The sequence below is a fragment of the Hipposideros armiger genome, unplaced genomic scaffold, assembly GCF_001890085.2.
Source record: "Hipposideros armiger isolate ML-2016 unplaced genomic scaffold, ASM189008v1 scaffold_1434, whole genome shotgun sequence".
NCBI lineage: Eukaryota > Metazoa > Chordata > Mammalia > Chiroptera > Hipposideridae > Hipposideros > Hipposideros armiger.
In genome coordinates, this window is record NW_017732784.1 from 32659 (window position 1) to 53061 (window position 20403).

General features: G+C 40.1%; 1 protein-coding gene across 1 annotated transcript in view; it reads left to right on the forward strand.

Annotated features, from left to right (window-relative positions):
* Positions 1-9591, forward strand: part of LOC109377526 (cystatin-13-like) — a 13471-nt gene extending 3880 nt beyond the window's left edge. Inside the window, exons 2-3 of the mRNA XM_019633900.1 lie at positions 5012-5125; positions 9508-9591. Coding sequence (XP_019489445.1) covers positions 5012-5125; positions 9508-9591 — 198 coding nt within the window. The remainder of the gene's footprint in view (positions 1-5011; positions 5126-9507) is intronic.
* The last annotated feature ends 10812 nt before the right edge of the window (positions 9592-20403 follow it).

Sequence of the window (20403 nt, forward strand, 5' to 3'; positions counted from 1 at the left end):
TCATTACCACCAAGCCAGCATTGCAGGAAATGTTAAAAGGGCTGCTTTAAGCAGAGGAAAGAGAGAAACAATCTAACTAACAATGACCAGGAACACAAATAACAAAACAGCATTAACTGCGCACCTGTCAATAATCATATTAAATGTAAATAGACTGAATGCTCCAATCAAAAGACATATATTGCTGAGTGGATAAGAAAGCAAGACCCTTGCATATGCTGTATACAAGAGACTCACCTCAGATCAAAAGACACATACAGGCTGAAAGTAAAGGGATGGAGTAATATATTTCATGCAAATGGAACCGAGAAAAAAGCTGGAGTATCGATACTTATATCAGATAAAATGGACTCTAAATTGAAGAATATAATGAAGGACAAAGAAAGGCACTTCAAAATAATAAAGGGATTGATCCAACGAGAGGATATAACTCTAGTAAACATCTATGCATCTAACATAGGAGCCCCTAAATATATAAAACAGATTTTGACAGACATAAAGACAGAGATCAACAGTAACACTATTATAGTAGGGGACTTCCTTCAACACCCCGCTGTCACCAAAGGACAGATCCTCCAGACAGAAAATCAACATGGAAACAGTGGCCTTAAATGACACGTTAGCCCAGCAGGATTTAATCGATATTTTCAGAGCATTTCACCCCAAAGCTACAGAATATACATTCTTCTCAAATGCACATGGATCATATTCTAAGACCACATGTTAGGCCACAAAACAAGTCTCAATAAATTTAAAAAGATGAAATCATATCAAGCATTTTCTCCAACCACAATGCTATGAAACTAGAAATCAATTACAGGAAGAAATCTGGAAAGCTCACAAATGCATGGAGGCTAAATAACATGCTACTAAATAGCGAGTGGGTAAAAACTGAGATCAAGGAGGAAATCAAAAGATACCTTGAGACAAACAAAAATGAAATAACCCAAAATCTCCGGGACACAGCGAAAGCAGTCCTAAGAGGGAAGTTCATAGCAGTGCAGGCCTACCTAAAGAAGCAAGAAAAATTTCAAATCAACAGATTATCCTTACACCTCAGGGAGCTGGAAAAAGAACAGCAAAATAAGCACAAAGGGAGCAAAAGGAAGGAGATAATAAAGACCAGAGTGGAAATAAACGAAATAGAGACCAGAAAAACAATACAAAAGATCAGCAAAACCAAGAGCTGGATTTTTGAGAAGATAAACAAAATTGACAAGCCCCTAGCTAGACTCATCAAAAGAAAAAGAGAGAGGGCTCAAATTAGTAAAATCAGAAATGAAAGAGGAGAAGTAACAACAGACTCCACAGAAATACAAAAAATCTTAAGAAATTACTACGAGCAATTATATGCCAACAAATTTGACAATCTGGAAGAAATGGATAATTTCCTAGATGCATACAACCTTCCAAAGCGTAACTCAAGAAGAAACAGAAAATCTGAATAAACTGATTACCACCAAGGAAATTGAATCAGTAATCAACAAGCTCCCAACAAATAAAAGCCCGGGGCCAGATGGCTTCACAAGTGAATTTTACCAAACATTCAAAATAGAATTATCACCTATTCTTCTCAAGCTATTCCAAAAATTCCAGAAGGAGGGAAGTCTCCCAAACTCTTTCTATGAAGCCACAATCACCCTGATTCCAAAAACAGAAAAAGACAGTACAAAAAAGGAAAACTACAGGCCGATATCTCTGATGAACATTGTTGCAAAAATCCTCAACAAAATCTTAGCAAACAGAATTCAGCAATATATTAAGAAAATCGTACATCATGACCAGGTGGGTTTCATCCCTAATATACAAGGATGGTTCAACATACGCAAATCAATTAATGTGATACACAACATCAACAAAAATAAAAATAAAAATCATATGGTCGTATCAATATAAGTCAGTCGGAGAAAGACAAATACCATATGATCACACTTATACATGGATTCTAAAAAACTGAATAAATGAGAAATGTAAACAGAAATAGTCTCAGAGACACAAAGAAAAAACTGAGGGTTGCTAGTTGGGAGGGGGTGGGGATGAAGGAGAAGGGGAAGGAATGAGACAATACAAATTGGTAACTACAATATGGCCTCAGGGATAGAAAAGATAGTCTGGGGAATATAATCAATAATGTTGTAAATATTTTTTAGGGGGCCAGGTGGACTCATGTCTTGTTAGGGAGACCACTTAATAGTCGGTATAGAGGCCTGACCACCGCATTGTATATCTGAAGCTGATGTTGAATAATAATGTATGTCAACTATAATTATATATACATATAGTCACGGGACGTGGAGTAGAGAGTGGGAATGGAGTCAATGGAATTGTAATAGATTAGCATGATGTAGGGGGTGGGAGGGCAGTAAATAGGGGGAGGGGGGTTGTTACTTTGGGAGGGGTGAAAAGGATAACTATTGCATTGTTCTGTACACCTGAAACTAACAATAAAATGAAGAAAAAAAATAATAATAAAGCTAATCAAATAACCATATATCTCAAAGATTATATATCATTTTGTAGTGTGTGCTTGTTTTTTTCATGAATGCACATTTTATTTCTCAGTTCATTTAAGCTCTTGAATGCAGGTAAGAATGCAAAGAATCAAATAGAAACAGGTTTAAAAAGAAGCTACAACTAAGGTATTTCAAATTCTCTGACATTCCAGCTACATACTGCTGAAAAAGATATTGGAGAGAGAGATAAAAAAGAACACACTATCCCACCCAAAATAAATAACTCAAAATAAAACAAAAAAAAATTCTTGGTGACAATCAATTTAAACTTAATACCATACACACAGGCAATATATATATACATACACACATATATATATGTATATATATATAATATTAAATAATATGTATATTAAATAAATATATATATATTAAAACAGCTATATATTATTGGATGATTTAAATAAAAAGTGCAAAGAGCTATATTAAGAGTTGGACAATTACAACTGTGGCCAAATTGGACCTGATGCTTATTTTTGTATGCCTCATAAGCTAAGAATGGTTATAAGAAATAAAAAGAATATTTTGTGACATGTGAAAATTATGTAAAATTCAAACCTAAGTGTTCATATATAAAGTTTTATTAGAACATTGTCACGTGCGTTTGTTTGAGTGTTGTCTAGGGCTGCTTTTGCACTGCAATAAGACCATGTGATCTACAAAGCCTGAAATATTTTCTCTCCAGCCCTGAAAGAAAAGGTGTGCAGCCACCTGCTTTAGTTGACTGAGATTCTGCTGCAGATTTTGCATAAGATGAATGCTGGTAAAAAAAAACACTGACAGTAACCTAGAGCCACAAATGACAATTATATAAAAGTTACTTTTGTGCCAGATCCAGTTGCTCTTCATATACTCACTCATTCAGGCCGCACAACTTGTTAAGTAGAAACTACTTTCTTTCACTTTATAGAGGAAACAGGCACAGAGAGATTTAGTAACTTGCCCAGTGTCACACAGCTAATAAGTCGAAAAGCTAAGATTTAAATCCAGGCTGTCTGCTTTTAATTGGCACGTGCTACTGCCTCTGAGTGATGCTGGATGAAGTGAAAGTGGTGGGATCTGCATCCAAAGAGGATGGGAGGGGGCATTACAGAAGGTCAGGAGAGTCAGAAGTGCCTCTTCGTGAAAGGAGTGAGGAGCTGCCTCAGCAGCCAGAAATCCAGCCGCCTTCCTTTCCTAGGTAATCAGGGGTCAAAATAGGGCTGGTGGTCCTTTGGTGGCTGTTGAGTATGATTTAGATCAGTCTGTTTTTTATAATAATTTTAACTTGGAAATATTTTTCAAATATAAAAAAATGGTTCTCAGCTTGGCATGGATTTTGTTTGGCAGGGGAGTTTTGGCAATACCTGCAGACATTTTTGGTCATCTCAACTGGAAGGCCAGCTACTTCTAGTGGGTAGAGGCCAGGGATGCTGCTAAACACCCTATAGTACACAAGAAACCCCCAACATAGAGAGATCTAGCACCAAATGTCAATGGTGCTGAGGTTGAGAAACTTGATATTCAGTCATCAGAAAGTTCTAGGAGTACATGCATTTGCATTGTTGAGTTAAAAAATGAAAGTACACACTCCATTTCTTGCGTTTCCAATTTGACTCATTCCTGAAAGCACCACCAAAAGCAGTTTGCTCTGTCCTTCCAGACACTTATTGTACCCTATACACTTACATGCATAACTGAAAAACTTACAGTTGGTCATGAAATCACACTTAAATTCTTCCTACCATACCCATTTTGTTCAATGCTCAGGCAACTTAGCTAGAATTTCTAAAATGTTTACTATATTTATGAATTATCTCTTAGTCTTCTGGGGTCAGTTATTGTGTTTAACTTGGGCATTCTCTTTCATATGTTCTCTCTCCTAAGTCTTGTAAAACTTGTTTTCTTCTTGTTCATTTTTAAATAATAAAATGAACACATTTGCCATTGTGTGTCTCCATGTCCCCACAAGGCACACTCCTGAGTAGAAGGCTCTGCACAGCCAAGGAAGATGCCCTCACAGTCAGGGACTTTGGAGGGTGAGCACATGGAATGGGTGTATATTGCTAAAATTGCCAAAGCATGGAAGGCTTCAGAGAGAAGCAATACACTCTAAGCAGATTTCAGTTCTGGGATGTCTTTTCTTCACTCAGTATCTATTGACTAGTCATGAAGATGCTATACCTCTACTGTTTACTTCCCTAGCTTATTGGAATAAGCAAACCATTAGCTTTCCCAGGAAAAAGGGTCTATGGAGAAAAGTTTTCTTGCTTTATCTTGGGGACAGTGTCATTACTTAAAATTAAATGCCATAGCAAAAGAGAGACAGAGAAACAGAGGCAGATAAATATATCAAAGTAAGAACTCCCTCCCCCAATTACTCCAAGACTTCTGGCAAGAAAACTGTAGGAGAGAGGGTCATTGACCCTAAGAAGTCAATGGCATGTTTATTTATCAGAGATGACTATTAATATCATGCATTCCTTTATGACATCTAATTTTAAATTACTACTTGACAGGTCACAGATAGTTTGGACTACTTTCTTGAAGTCAAAATTGCCCGAACAATGTGCAAGAAAATTTCAGGAGAAAATGAAAACTGTTTATTACAACAGGATCCTAAAATGCAAAAGGTATGTGCCTGAGACAGGAAGAAATGATGGCTATGGTTAGGTTTGTGTTCCAGACAGAGAAAACTGATAGAACTAACACTGCTTTGATTTTCAAGTTTACTTTTTAAATCATATTCTGATCATATTGTAGACTGAGGGTGGCCAGTCTAGACACAGAGCACTGTATTTATTATTTGTTGCTGATACCACCTTCCCCTTACCCCTGCCAACACACACACACACACACACACACACACACACGATGGTTTAAAGCAACACCAAGCCATTATTTATTTCTCACTATTCTGCAATCTAGGCTGGGTTCTGCCACCTGTGGTGTGTGCTGGGGCAGGAATGTTTCAGATGGCTGCTCTACTTACATGTCTGGTGTCTCAACTAGAACAGTTGAAACAGTTAGGGACTGGCTGTCATCTTTCTCACTCTTCTCAGGGACTCCCCATGGGACAAATTTGCAGGGTGACCAGTTATCCATGCTAACAGTGATGGCATGCCCCTCTGGGCACCTTGAAGATCTCCCTCTGATTCTCTCCCCTCTCTAGGAGTATCCAGTGGGATCATCTGTGTGGATATCTCCAAGATAATCTTACTATAAATTTGTATAAATCAACATAGTCTTTCTTCTTCCTTTTTAAAACAACTGCTGATGTACTATGTATATTTGTCTAAATAATGTCAGATTAGTGATTGCCAAAAATTGCCCAGACATGCTCAAATAAAAAATATCTTCATAGTCTAATGAATAGTAGGCACCAGAGCAGGACAACAAAATGCAAGTGAATGTCTACATCTAAAAAGTAAACAGTTGTTATATAAATTATTAGAAATTGTTTTCAATTAAGTAACCTTTCAAAAATTCTGGTAGGTACCAAGAATGATATATCAAATACCCATGTGCCTGCTACACAAATTTTATAGCTGTTACTTCATTACATTAATTTTTTTCTTTTTTTTTTTTTTTAGAAATTTTATTGAGGAACAGTGTGTTTTTTCCAGGACCCATTAGCTCCAAGTCAAGTAGTTGTTTCAATCTAGTTGTGGAGGGCACAGCTTAGCTCCAAGTCCAGTCACTGTTTTTTATGTTTATTTTCAATCTAATTATGGGGGGCATAGCCCACCATCCCATGCGGGACTCAAACAGGCAACCTCATTGTTAAGAGCGCATGCTCTAACCAGCTGAGCCATCCAGCCATCCACCGGCAGCCCAGCAGCAGCTCAGCTCAAGTCGTTGTCTTCAATCTAGTTGCAGAGGGTGCAGCTCACGGGCCCATGTGGGAATCAAACCAGCAACCTTGTTATTCAGAGCACACGCTCCAACCAACTGAGCCACCCGGCTGCCCCCCATTACATTAATTTAAAATATTTATTTTAACAAGTAAAATGTTACACATCTCTCCTGCTACCCCCTCAAAGGTAACCACTCTCTTAAAATTGGTGAATAGTGTTTTTACCCATTTAAAATATTTTTATCTATGTATGTAGAGTTTTGTGTTTTTCCAAATTTACATAAATTTTAGAACTTTCTTTTGTTTTTATTTTCACTCAATGATATGTTTTGAGATTTATTCATATTGGCATTATTTTCTATTATTTATTCATGTCAAATGACTTGTTGGGCCAGTTGATATATATAGAAATTGGCTTAAAAATATATTTATTACTGTATATGGAGCTCATATATAACTATATTACATTGTATTTAACTATTTCCTTATTTTGGACACTTTTGGTTATTTAAATTTTTTCACTCTTAACAACAATGCTGTGGTGAAAATCATGGCACATGCTGACTCTCTCCAGGGATGTTGGGAGTGGGACTGCATATTGTGGAGCACATGAAACTTTAACTTTTGTGTGGTAGGCCACACATGACGCATGACTTCAATTTTACTCCCCAACGTGGTTGAACCAGCATATCTTCCATCAGCTGTGTGTGTGATTGTTTGTTTCTCCTCAGTCTTGCCAACACTTGGTGTTATGAGTCTAAAATTTCTATAGTCTGATGTATGTGAAATGTTATCTCCTTATTATTTCACTTTGCATCTCCTTGATTTCTAGTAAGGTTGAGATGTTTTATTATTCTTATGTGATCATCCAGGTTTTCACTTCTAGGATTAACTGGCTTTTTAATATTCTCTTCTCTGGAGCCATCAGAGGGTCTCTATCAGGAGCCATGACCTCAGGTGGAGGAATACAGCCAACCCACTATAAACCCCTGAGCTCACTCTCCTCATGCCTCCCACTTTCCTGCCTCTATTTCCCTTGACCAAACCAAACTGGAAACTAGAGGATGCCCATTGACATGATCTATAAAGGTCAGAAGGCAAGGATGCCCATTGGCGCAGCCCATAGAGGTTGTTGGTCTTTCAAGACATGCTGGATGAGGAGTGCAGACAAGGAGGGACAAATGGAGCAAATCCAGTCTAGGGGCAGGGTTGGAGACAGCAAGATCAATATGAGTCTATTAGGAGTCTATTGGAATAGATCAGATGGAGATAATGTTGGTTAGAATGATGGAGATGCTGAGTTCTGGATGTCTGAAATGCTTCGTCAGAATTTGCTGAAGTATTGGACATGGAGTGTGAGAGGAGGAACGTCAAGGATGACTTTAAGGTTTGTGGGATTTGGAGGAAGTTCACTCTTGGTTTCCTCTTATGCTCTCATTCTGTATATTGAGTACACGTCATTCAATAGACTTCCGTAAACTTGCTTGCATCCACTTCTCGGGCAGGATTCCTTCCTGTATCTGCCTTCACACGAGGTCCTTTCCTGTTTCATATAACTCCTAGAGATTTGAGCTTATCTGTTTTCTTTAGTTGTTTATTGGAGTTTAGAAAGGAGGACAGGGTAAGCATTTAGGCACCTTGAAAAATAAATTAAAATTTTTCATATTATTTTAAATAGTTATTGGCCTGATTCACTTAATGTAAAAAATTTGGAAATTTTCAAAAGTATTAAGTAACTTAAATCCAACTAAAATACCATTATGTAAAGCTTACCACTGTGAATATATTGTTATGCTTCCTAGTTTTTTTCTCTATATTTTATGTTATATTTGCATTTTTGTGTAGTTGGGAACCATACTGTGCACTGTTCCATTATCTAGCATTTCATTTAATAATAAACTCTAAGGATTTCCAAAACTGTAAAATTATTTAAAAGCATCATACAATGGAACTATTTGATTTTATTTAATGATGTTTCTACATATTTTTTAACCAATCCCTGAGAATTGTTTTCCTAATTTTTAACTATTATGAACGGTGTTTTAATGAATATTTTTTATTTCCATTTTAGTGTATACCTGATTATTGTTTCCTTGAAGGCAAAATCCCTACAAGTTCAACTATTCATTTTATATTTTTTACCTCTTAAAGATTTTTAATATACATTGCTAAAATGTCCTCTAGGTTTGATATTGATAATTGAGTTTTCAACCCCTCTGTTTCATGATTGTTTCCTGTTTACCTTGATTGATCCAGAAGTCAAGCAATAGTGAACTCTCTAATAAGCCCACACTCTGCCCTCCCCACCACTGCCATGCATGAATTAGCTCAACCCATCCTGAATGCCCATCTGACCTGGGTGCCCTCCAGCCTGGCCTCAGTCCTTCAGTGGCCTGTCTGGGTTGCTGGTAGCTTGGTCCTATTTTCTCCCTCAAACTGATCCCTCAGTTTTTGTATTTTATACAACTTTAATTCTATTTGATGCTGCCATTTATGTTTTCGTTGATATAATGGAGGTATCCCTACTTTATGTTTTTATTCTAACTGAATAATATTTTTAGGAGAGAGAGGAGGGGCACAAGTGAACTCATCCCACACTGTGAGCCTGAAGCCCTGTTCATTTTGCAGGCCCTGGGAAGAGTGCTATATGCCTCCTCTCAGTTCCCCAACTGCAAGCGTTCTTGGTGGTCTCTGTCCAGATTTTGACCCCCCTCACCAAGGCACGCAGGACTCTGTACTATTCTTCTTGTATTGCCTCCCCTGGGAAGGACCACTGGGCCCTCCATGCAGCACAGTGCCTCAGTGGGCTACAGGGAAGTTAGGGTGGCTGGATGAGGATCACAGCTGCAGGCAATGATTTCTGAGGATAGCCACTTCCTGGGCTCTGTCCCTTGCCCTCCTGGAGCAAATACAGACAAGCCTGTGATGCCTCCAGATCACAGGGAAGTGAATTGGCAGCGGTCCATCCTGGTCAGGGAGGCTCACTCTTCTGCCATCAGATTCCAGGTCAACAGCTCTGGAGCCTGTGGGGGCATGACTGGCTCAGACCACCTCTTAGCCCTCCTGAAACCAAATTCTCACACCTGGAAATAGAAACTTAAAAAAATTTGTTTTTCACTTTTCTTTCTTAAAACAGATTATTCTTTTTGTCTCTTTTAGGTATTTCTTTGTACCTTTATTGTGGCATCCAAACCCTGGAAATTTGAACTCACTATGCTGAAGAAACAATGCAAAGATATCTAATTACCTTCCAGTACATTCTGCTGCTCTCACTTCCATTTTAAAGAAGCAAAGACACTTGCAAAACATTTAAATAACCATTCACTTTGTTTCTGTGAACTTATGCTTATTTGTGTGTTCTTCAGAGACTGATGCTAAGAACATCATGTCTTTTTACAGTGTTGGACAGCCTCTTTTACTTGGCTAATCCATTAGCTAATCTTCTAATGGCTAATCCATTAGCTACTGCTAATCTCGGTAGCAGGGACAATATGCTACTGAGAATAGAAGGGAGTGTGAACCTGTTTCCATATTTCATCAGACTCTGAGCACAAATTACTTTTCACTGAGAGTTTTCTGAAGCACTAACGGTAGGACACAGCCTTCAATTGCTTCAAACTAGTAGGTAGTTTCTACATGGTTCTGAGGTTCTGGTTACCTTGATGGTGTTCATCCATGGATCCATCCATGGATTTCCACAGAAATCGCCCCACTCAGGACTCCTGAGAAGACACCGTCTAACGGCTTAGAAACAGTTTTAAACCCAAGATCAACCTGGGAGATAGTTGAGTCATTTGGAGATTTGTGTTTTACTCCTGGTTTTGAATTGAGTCAGAAAAAATGCAAGAGTGATGGTGCATGGATAGTAGGCTGCATTTGTAAACCGTGTGTGTGTGTGTGTGTGTATGTGTATGTGTGTGTGTATGCACACAGTAGGATGTATTATCTAATACTGCATGACTGTTGTATTACCTAATGACCCTTCCTTTAGAGGCAATTTATTTATGTCTCTTATGGTGTCTGTGGCTCAGGGATCTGGAGTTGGCTTGGCTGGATCGTTCCAGGCATCACCTCTCATGAAATTAAACTCAGACATTGACCACACTGCTCTCAGCTGAAGGTTATTTTGGCTGGAAAATCCACTTCCCATGTGGCTCATGGCTGTAGGTCGGTGTTAACTGTTGACAGGAGATCTCTGTTCTCCTCCACATGGGCCTTTCCCAAGTGTTACTGTGTACTTGACATTGTGGCTCACTTCCTCCAGACAGTGTTCTGAGAGACCAAGATGGAAGCCACAATGCCCTTTGTGACCTTGCTTCAGATATCACAAACCATTGCCTCTTTCTTGTGTTGTTGGTCACCCAGATTAACCCTTGTTCTGTGTGGGAGGGGATTCTACAAAGACATGAAGACTGAGAAATGAGTGTCAGTGGAGGTCATCTTGGAGGCTGTCAAGTACAATGTGTGAGTGTGTGTATGTATGTGTGTAGGAGTGGGCTGAAATGATTAAAGGGAGTTAACATGACCTGAAAGAGGCACTTTCTGAAACCTGGATGTGGAAACTATAGCACTTGTGTGCAGGTCAAGACCAGCAGGGGAATGTCAACAATAACATAGGAGCAAGTTCTAACTTAGACACATGAGAGATGGTGAAGCTTAAAGGCCACCTGGCTGATAGGTAAACAGTCTCCGAGAGTTCTTCTCTGGCAGGGCCTATGGCAAGCACCTGAACCTCTCTGCCTAAGAGCTTCCTCTCCACCTGTGAGAGGCAGGCTGGAGTGCTGGGAAGGTGCTGCCCCTGAGAGGAGCCCTCAGTCAATGACCAAAGTTGGAGGATAAAGACCCCAGCCTTCTGACGCCCCAGGAGATAACACCGAGGTTCATTCTACCCAGTCTCTGAGCGGTGCCCTGAAGATGGAGCCCTACTTGCCCACATTATGAATCTGCTCACTGTTACATGCTGCTTCCTGTTCCACTTCCCCACTGCCCTACTGGTGTTTCCTGGGATCACCTCCAAATAAACCACGTGCACCTGAATTATTGTCTCAACATCAGCGTTTGGAGGAAACAGCCTCATAGTGGAGCCCAGGTCCTCCGTGAGCAGTTGCCGGGGGCTATCCTGGGGGCTTGCCTGGGTGAGGTCAGGTAGCAGAACATGCTTCATCTGTGCTTCCCTTGCCTCAGCCAGTGGCCATGTCCTGGAGAAGGCACACCCTGTCCTCCCTCCTTCTCAGTGTATTCACCAAGTTCTGGGGACACAAGAGAAGCAGCTCTTGTCACATTGCTTCTCCCCACCTCAGGACAGGGATCTCTATGCTGCTACCTGTAGTACCTGTAGCAGACACCTTTTCACCATTCTCTATTCTTAAGCCCTGTCGGAAAAGGGCCAGGAGAGCAGTTTCCAGGCTCTCGGCCTCACGTGGAAAGGTGCTGGCTCAGTTATTAGATGGCAATCAGCTGTAACCAGTTGGCCATTAGCTACTATTGTTTTGCATATAATTGCCACAGCTGCGTTAGCAAGTGCAGGTGTTGCGGATAGTGCAGACCCTGTGGATCCTACTTCCTGTGTCTCACCTGGCCACCAGTGAAAATGTGGTGCAGGAAGACCCCTTGTTGGAGTATTGATGGATGTTTGCTTCTCGTGTCTCAACCAGCCATCACTGAGAATATAATGTATGGTATAAACCCCCTTTCTGTGGCTATGTTGTTGTTCCTTTTCAGCCTCACCAAATCCTGTGTTCATCTGCCGGGAGCTGAGCTCCAGCATGACAAGCCCCAACTGCAGTGGGTGCTCAGCCTATGTTGCCAGGGCACTTGCTCCCTTAGTCTGTGGCGAGAGCTGGCCGACCCCACGTGGTCCCATGAGCAGCCCTTCAGAAGGGCTTTCTCCTCTGAGCTCTGATAATGTGGTTGCATACCTGAAGGGTCCTGGGGCATTGACATACCCTGGGCTGGTTTCCATCTTACCAATAATACTTATTGCAAGCATCTGGGACTAACCAAGCTTTACTGTCCAAATCCAAGGTCAGCAGTGTACTGCTTTGGGTTTAACTCTTCAGAACCATCTGGGCCCTTCTGGTGCATTGAGTCAGAATAAAGAATCAGGATCAAGACAGTTCAATTGACTGAGATTTATAAATTTTTATTTGCTCACAGTTGGTGACGTTTTATGTGAGATGGTGGGAACTGGAATGTGTGGGCATTCAGGCTCTGAGACAATTCAGTATTAACTCATTCTCTTCCAAGTTTAGAAAGCTCATAAAAATTAAGCCTGTGACCTTGGCCACCCAAGGATCAGCAGCCCATGAGAAGTTGCATTTTATCCCCCACCCTCTTCTTTGGAGACGGTGCTCCTAAGATGACACATGGATGACAGTAGCATTGGCTTTGCCATCATGTCCCTCTTTGTCCTTTAGATCATGAAAAATGTGGGGAATAGGGGGAGAATCAAAAATACATCTTCCAAGTAGGGCATGTTCCTTTCCTGGGCTGGAAGTGCATGGGGTTGGGGGCAGAAAGAAACCAGAGTTCTAATCTCATGGGCTGTACCGGGACCTGAGGGAGCTGTGAGCAATAGGAACCAATGCGGAGATTTAGAATGTGTGAAGTAGTGCTGAGGAGCACTCAGGCAAGGACCACCGACAGCAGGGTGCATCCCTGTGTACATTACCTGACAGCACTACCCCTAGGTCCCAGCCCTCTCCCCCTGCCTCCGTCCCCCATGGGAGCTTCCTGGCATCTACAGAGGCTTCCCTGAGCTCTCTACCTTGTTGTTACTTTGTGTTAAGTCCTGTCTTTGCTGAGTGCCAAGGCTGTGCTCTGTCCCTGACACTGGAAAAGCTGAGGAAAATGTCCAAATGTCCACTGGCAGATGGGAAAGTGGTTACAGAGAAGGACACAGGCTATGTATGCAGAGCATTTGATAACAGACACAGGCAGCTATTTTCTTGATACTCAGCTACAGGTCTGGAAATTCATTCCCGGGAATGTTTTCTAGAAAGTCTTGACTTTCTGGTGGGTTACAGGGAAAGGAAGGGTGATCTTAATGACTCATGGTATCAGGGGTTCATGTCCTGACCAGATATTCCCTCACAGGATGCCCAGAGCTATGGTTATTATCGCTGTGTAGGGCCAATTGCTTGTCCTGCAAGAGCCTGTGTGAGAAGCTTTGGAAGCAAAGCCCATTCCCACAATACCTGTGGGCAAAGGGTCTCAGAGCCTCTGAGCTACTTATACAGATGCCCAGAATCTGGGAAAGCTCACACCGGAGGAGGCATGAAGTCGGACTCTTTCCCAAGAGATGTACCATCTCTCACAGCATTTCATTCAGATTACGGCTTTCAGGCATTGTTTATTCCCACTGAGAGCTACCTCCCAGAGAGTGGGTGCCAGCCCTCCCTGTGGGCTGTCTCCCTCATTCATTTTCCCTCAACTCTAAGCTCAGATGAGCATTCCTGCAAAATTCCGGGCCATTTCTATCAAGTATTGGGCTCTAGTCATTTTCAAACTCACTACTTTCATGGTTGCATATTTCACCTGTCCTCTCATATGTTTATATGAATGTCCATTCTTATGTCAATAAGCATTTTTTATTTCCTTTTTAAGACTAGTTATTTCTAGGAAATTGATTTTAAAATAATCAACAAATTGGTTGGTTTTTATAAATATCTCATCCGAGAACACCTCTATATGATACGAGGTTGTGACAAAAAGGATCAAGGGCACAGAAATGGTTCTGTCCACCATCTCATTATTGAGATAGAAACATATACTACCCCAGGGTAGTAATTTAAACTTTGACCTTGTGTGGTTGTCCCCAGGCTTAAGTGAAATGTTTTGTAGGGATAGTAGCTGTAGAGCTGTGGGCAGCTCAAATAGTATACAGATTTAAAAGGCTCATAATCCAGTCAAGACTAGCCCATGCCTGACAAGGATGGAGGCATCAGGATATGGGTCTCTGTCTTCCTTGCTCTCTCCACACTAGACTTATTGTCCATTATGTTACAAAATGGTTGAAAAAAAATGCCATTTTTAATCATTCTTTTTCCTTTACACACAAAGAATTTGACTGTTGTGCTAGAAACAAGAAAGTTATAAAGTGATATTTCAGTTCTTCTGAACAAAGAAGATCCTCTGTCTGGCTGGAATAAAGATGGGAGAACGAGAGTCAAGATGTCCCCAGGTCTTATCTCAGGGTGCTGGGGGCGGCTGAAGTACAGGATGTCCAAGGACATCAGGCTACTAAGGAACACCCAGGGGGAAAACATCAATTGCTGTGGGCTCTGAAGAAGCAGCTTTCATAACTCATGGGAAGGTGTAATTTGGGATCTCAGTTTCAACCATGTCTGCATGCAATTAAGTCCAAACTTCTTTATTTTAATCAATTCAAGTTTTGAGTATATATTTAACATACTAAGTTTCGTGTGTGTGTGTACACACGCATGTGCACACACACACAAACTTTGGCATAGTTTGTTACACAAAAATAGATAACAGATGGATATCTTGTTTATATTTTCCAGGCTTCAGGGATCAAATGTGCAGTCCAATGAGCCAGCTGGTCCTCTACCTCTGCTTGTTCTGACCTAGGAATTTTGGGGATAGGAGGATGGGAGCTGAGCTGCCCCAGCAGTTGAACTTCCTCCCTTTAATCCAGGGTTCTGTAGTGTAGGTGCCTGTCCCCAAGACCCATTCCAGGTGTGAAGACCTGGTCCCATTTTCTCCTTGCGGTAAAGTTTGCCGCTACCAGTGGCACATGCTGACAGTTCAAGGCCTGTGCACCCCGGCTGCTCCTCACAACTTTGGGGAGGAGAGCCCAAGAGCACAGGGTGGGGGAAGGTGGTGACCTGAGAAGCTCACCTCTGGGAGGTTGGAGATGGCCCCAACACCAGGCCCAGCTCAGGAGCTCCCAGGAACAATGAACCACAGCTTGGTGCTTTCCTGAGCATTCACCCTCTTACCCGGAAAAAGAAACGTACATTGTTTTACATCTTCTTGTGGATTTCCAATAAGTTCTGTAGAGTTTCTCCTTCTTCCTTCTTGTGGTGGCACAGTTTAAGGTTCACCTCATGACTACTGCCAGTGATGACCTACCAAGCAAAAATGGGAGTACATGGTCAAATACCTCCCATCCTGTCATTATATCCTGCTTCCTAAGTCTGTCAGTAATGACAATTTGAAGCTTTTATAAAAGATGTGGCAAACGTTTCCAAACTCCCTTTCTCTGACCCCACCCTTCAAAAATATGTGTTCAACAACTTCCATTGGGACCATTTCCCCATCACAACAGCCATTCCATTGGCTTTCTTGCTTTCCTTTTTTTAAAATAAAATTTTACTGTTAAGCTTAGAGAGTTCTTTGTATTTTCTAGACATTTGCTGTTTGTTAAATATGTGGATTGCAAATATTTTCTCCCACTCTTTAGCTTGACTATTCATTCTCTTCACATGGATTTTCACTGACAAAAGTTTTTAACTTTGACAACCACTAATTTATCCATTTTTGTTTCTCTTATGGATCAAGCTTTGCTGTCCAGTCTTAAAAACTCTTTGGAGCCAGCTGAGTGGCTCAGTTGGTTAAGAGTTTGCTCAAAGGTTTGAGCTCTGAGCAACAGCGGTTTGATTCCCAGCCCAAGCTGAGCTGCTGCTGAGCTGCCAACAGGTGGCAGGATGGCTCAGCTAAAAAAAAAAAATTTTTTTTAAAGTCTAAAAACTCTTTGCCTGGCTATATTTTTTTTCATATGCATATTAATATTTATCCCTTGTCTCTAGTGGTCTGCCCTTTTTTGTTACTAATATTTTATATTGTCTCTATTTCCCTCTTTGTTTTCCTGATTGTTCTTGCTAAATGTTTGCCTGCTTCTTCCTTTCACCCAATATTTGGCTTGAATTGTTACCCCACTTTTTATTATTTTACAATTTTGTTGTTTATCATTAATCTCACCTTTCTAGTTGTATAATATCTATTATTTTTCTATTACTTCTGGCTTTTTTTTTTAAGATTTTTATTGGGGAATTGGGGAATGGGAACAGTGCTGGGGAATTGGGGGAAGGGGAACAGAGAAGTTGCTGTCGTTTTTGTTCTTCAATCTAGTTGTGGAGGATGTTGCTTCACTGGCCCAAGTTGGCACCATCATTGCGCTCATCTCTGGCGAGGCAGATCAGTCGCCGGCTTCTGGACGGCCGCTCACTGCGGCTGCTGGCCGCTCACGCTGGCTGCTGGCCGCTCACGCTGGCTGCTGGCTACATACGGTAGCCCATGGCAACCCACTGCCACAGGGACTGCAGCCTACGCCGTTGCCGGCGACTCATGGCAGCCCAGCTCCAGGTCGAGCTGTTGTTCAGCATCTTAGCTGTAGAGGGCAGTGTCACTGGCCCTCATATGTGGGATCCGAACCGGGGCCCTCTGGCATCCCAAGCGAGTTCTTAACCATCGCGCCACTCGGCCGGCCCCTACTTCTGGCTTTTTAATAAATGCATTTATGAGTATAAATTTCCCTGTAGGACCACATTAGCGCCAATTGATAAGTTTTAAAGTATACTATACCTGTTGGCTAAAAATGATTAATAGATAATGTCCAAGATGGCAGAATAGGTAAACACTATGTCCACTGTATCACATAATCACATTAAAATTACAACTAAATTATAGAACATCATTAGAACAAGTTCATGAACCTAATTGTCAGACCTCATATATAGATAGAATCTCAAAGATTCCACCAAAATTTTGTAGCAGGATGTAAAATTAACCTTCAAAAATCTACTTCATTTTTATACACCAATAAAAAATATCAGAAAGAGAAGTTAAGAAAACAATCCCACTTACAATTGCATCAAAAAAGATAAAATATATAAGAATAAATTTAACCAAGGAAGAAGAGACCTGAATTATAAGACATTGAAGAGAGAAACTGAAGAAAGTACAAATAAATGGAAGCATATACCATGCTCAGGGATAGGAAGAATTAACCTCGTTAAAATGTCCATACTACCCAAAGCAATCTATAGATTCAGTGAAATGCCTATCAAAATACCAATGGCATTTTTCACAGAACTAGAACAAATAATCCTAAAATTTATATGGAACCATAAAAGATCCCAAATAACCATGGCAATCTTGAGAAAGAACAAAACTGAAGGTATCATGCTACCTGATATCAATATACTACAAGGCCATAGAAATCAAAACAGCATGGTATTGACATAAAAATCAGACACATAGATCAATGGAACAGAATAGAGAGCACAAAAGTAAACCCATGTCTATATGGTCATTTAATCTATGACAAAGTAAGCGAGAATATACACTGGGGTAAACACAGGTTTTTCAATGAATGGTGCTGGGAAAACTGGACAGATACATGCAAAAAATGAAAATGGATCACCTTATTCCATATACAAGAATAAACTCAAAATAGATTAAAGACTTAAAGACCTGAAACCATGAAACTCCTAGAAGAAAATATAGGCAGTAAACTCTCAGATATTACCCTTAGTAATATTTTTACTGATATATCCCGCAGGCAAGGTAAGCAAAAGAAAAAATAAACAAATGGGACTACATCAAACTAACAAGTTTTTGCACAGCAAGGAAAACCATCAACAAAACAAAAAGATATCCTACTGAATAGGAGAAGATATTCGCCAATGATGCATCTGATAAGGGATTAATACCCAAAAATTATAAAAAGCTCATACAACTCAACACCAAAAAAAAAAAAAAAACCCAAAAAAACAATCCAATTAAAAAATGGGCAGGGCTGGCCGAGTGGCGCGATGGCTAAGAACTCGCTTGGGATGCCAGAGGGCCCCGGTTCGGATCCCACATATGAGGGCCAGTGACACTGCCCTCTACAGCTAAGATGCTGAACAACAGCTCAACCTGGAGCTGGGCTGCCGTGAGTCACCGGCGACGGCGTAGGCTGCAGCCCCTGTGGCAGTGGGTTGCCATGGGCTACCGTGTGTAGCCAGCAGCCAGCGTGAGCAGCCAGCAGCCAGCATGAGTGGCCAGCCAGAAGCCGGTGACTGATCTGCCTCGCCCTGGAAGAGCGCAGTGATGGTGCCAACTTGGGCCAGTGAAGCAACGTCCTCCACAACTAGACTGAAGAACAAAACAACAGCAACTTGTCTGTTCCCCTTCCCCCAATTCCCCAGCACTGTTCCCATCTCCCAATTCCCCAATAAAAAATCTTAAAAAAAAAAAAAATGGGCAGAGGACCTGAATAGAGATTTCTCCTAGGACATGCAGATGGCCAACAGACATATGAAAAGATGTTCAATGTCACTAAGCATGAGAGAAACACAAATAAATACCACAATGAGATAGAACCTCACTCCTTTCAGAATGGCCATCATCAATACGTCAGCAAACAATAATTGTTGTTGAGAATGTAGAGAAAAGGGAACCCTTGTGCACTGTTGGTGGGACTGCAAATTGGTGTAGCCACTATCAAAAACATTTTGGAGGTTCCTCAAAAAATTAATAGAACTACCTTATAACCCATCAATTCCACTCCTGGGTATTTATTCAAAGACATCCAAAACACTAATTTGAAAAGATGTATGCACCCCTATGTTCACTGTAGTGCTATTTACAATAGCCAATATATGGAAACAACCGAAATGCCCATCGATAGATGATGGGATAAAGAAATGGTGGTATATGTATACATTGGAATATTACTCTGCCATAAAAAAGAATGAACTGTTAACCATTTGTGAAAACATGGGTGGCCCTAGAGGGTATTATGCTAAGTGAAATAAGTCAGATTGAGAAAGACAAATACCACACAATCTCACTTATATGTGGAATCTAAAGAACAGAATAAATGAACAAATAAAACAGAAATAGACTCTTGGATACAGTGAACAAACTGATGGTTACTAGATGACAGGGGGGTTGGATAACTGGATGAGGAAGGTGAAGGGATTAAAAAGTACGAATTGGTAGTTACAAAAGAGTCATTGGGATATAAAGTACAATATGGGGAATATAGTCAATAATACTGTAAAATCTATGTATAGCATCAAATGGGTACTAGACTTCTCGGGGGGGGTCACTTCTTAAAGTTATATAAATCTCTAACCACTACACTGTACACCTGAAATCAATATAAAATAATATTGAATGTCAACTACAATTTTAAAATATAGTCACAGGAATATATAGTATACAGGATAAGGAATATAGTCAATAATATTCTAATAATTATGTACAATGTCAGATGGGTAATGGCCTTATTGAGGTTATCACTTTGTGAGGTATATAAATGTCTAATCTCTATGTTGTTTTGTACACCTGAAACTAATAAAAATATAATTAACAGATATGTTATTTGGGGGTAAGCTATTAACTTACATAACAACAAGCTTCAGTTATGTTTTCACTATGTATGTATTTTTACTACTAATTAAATTTATAATTTACTTACAAACTAATTCATTTTCAATTTATTTTACTACTTCTTTGGCAGTCAATTAAATTTTCAATATTTAATTTCATTTAATGATAATTCTCTAAAATTTTTCCCAGCTTTATTGAGGTGTGATTGACAAAAAAATTATATATATTTGAGATATACAATGTAATTGTTTGATATACATTGTGAAATGATAATTTACTAATATATTTATACTACTAATTTAATTACATTTTCATCAGGAAATGTATTAATTCAAAATTCCTGTTATAGTTTTATTGTTGTATTGCCAATATGTTTGTAACATTTTTAACACTACTATTTTATAATTATCAGTTAATTTAAAATCCACGTGTCATGTTAGGTAGAGGGATTTACAGAAAACTGTTGAGTAGACTAGTTAACTGCATCTTTCAACTCACCTATATCCTTTATAATGTTTATCCTTCTTGATAATAGCCCTGAGAGATGTGTTACACTCCTGATGTGATTGTGGAATTGTCGGCCTGCCCCATAAAAGCATCAATTTTTTTGTTGGCTTTTCCAGCTCTTCCAGGTTCATGGGTATTAGAGCTTCTTGATGGATTGTTTATCTTACCATCACAACCTATGGCTGTATTGCTATGGATGCTTTC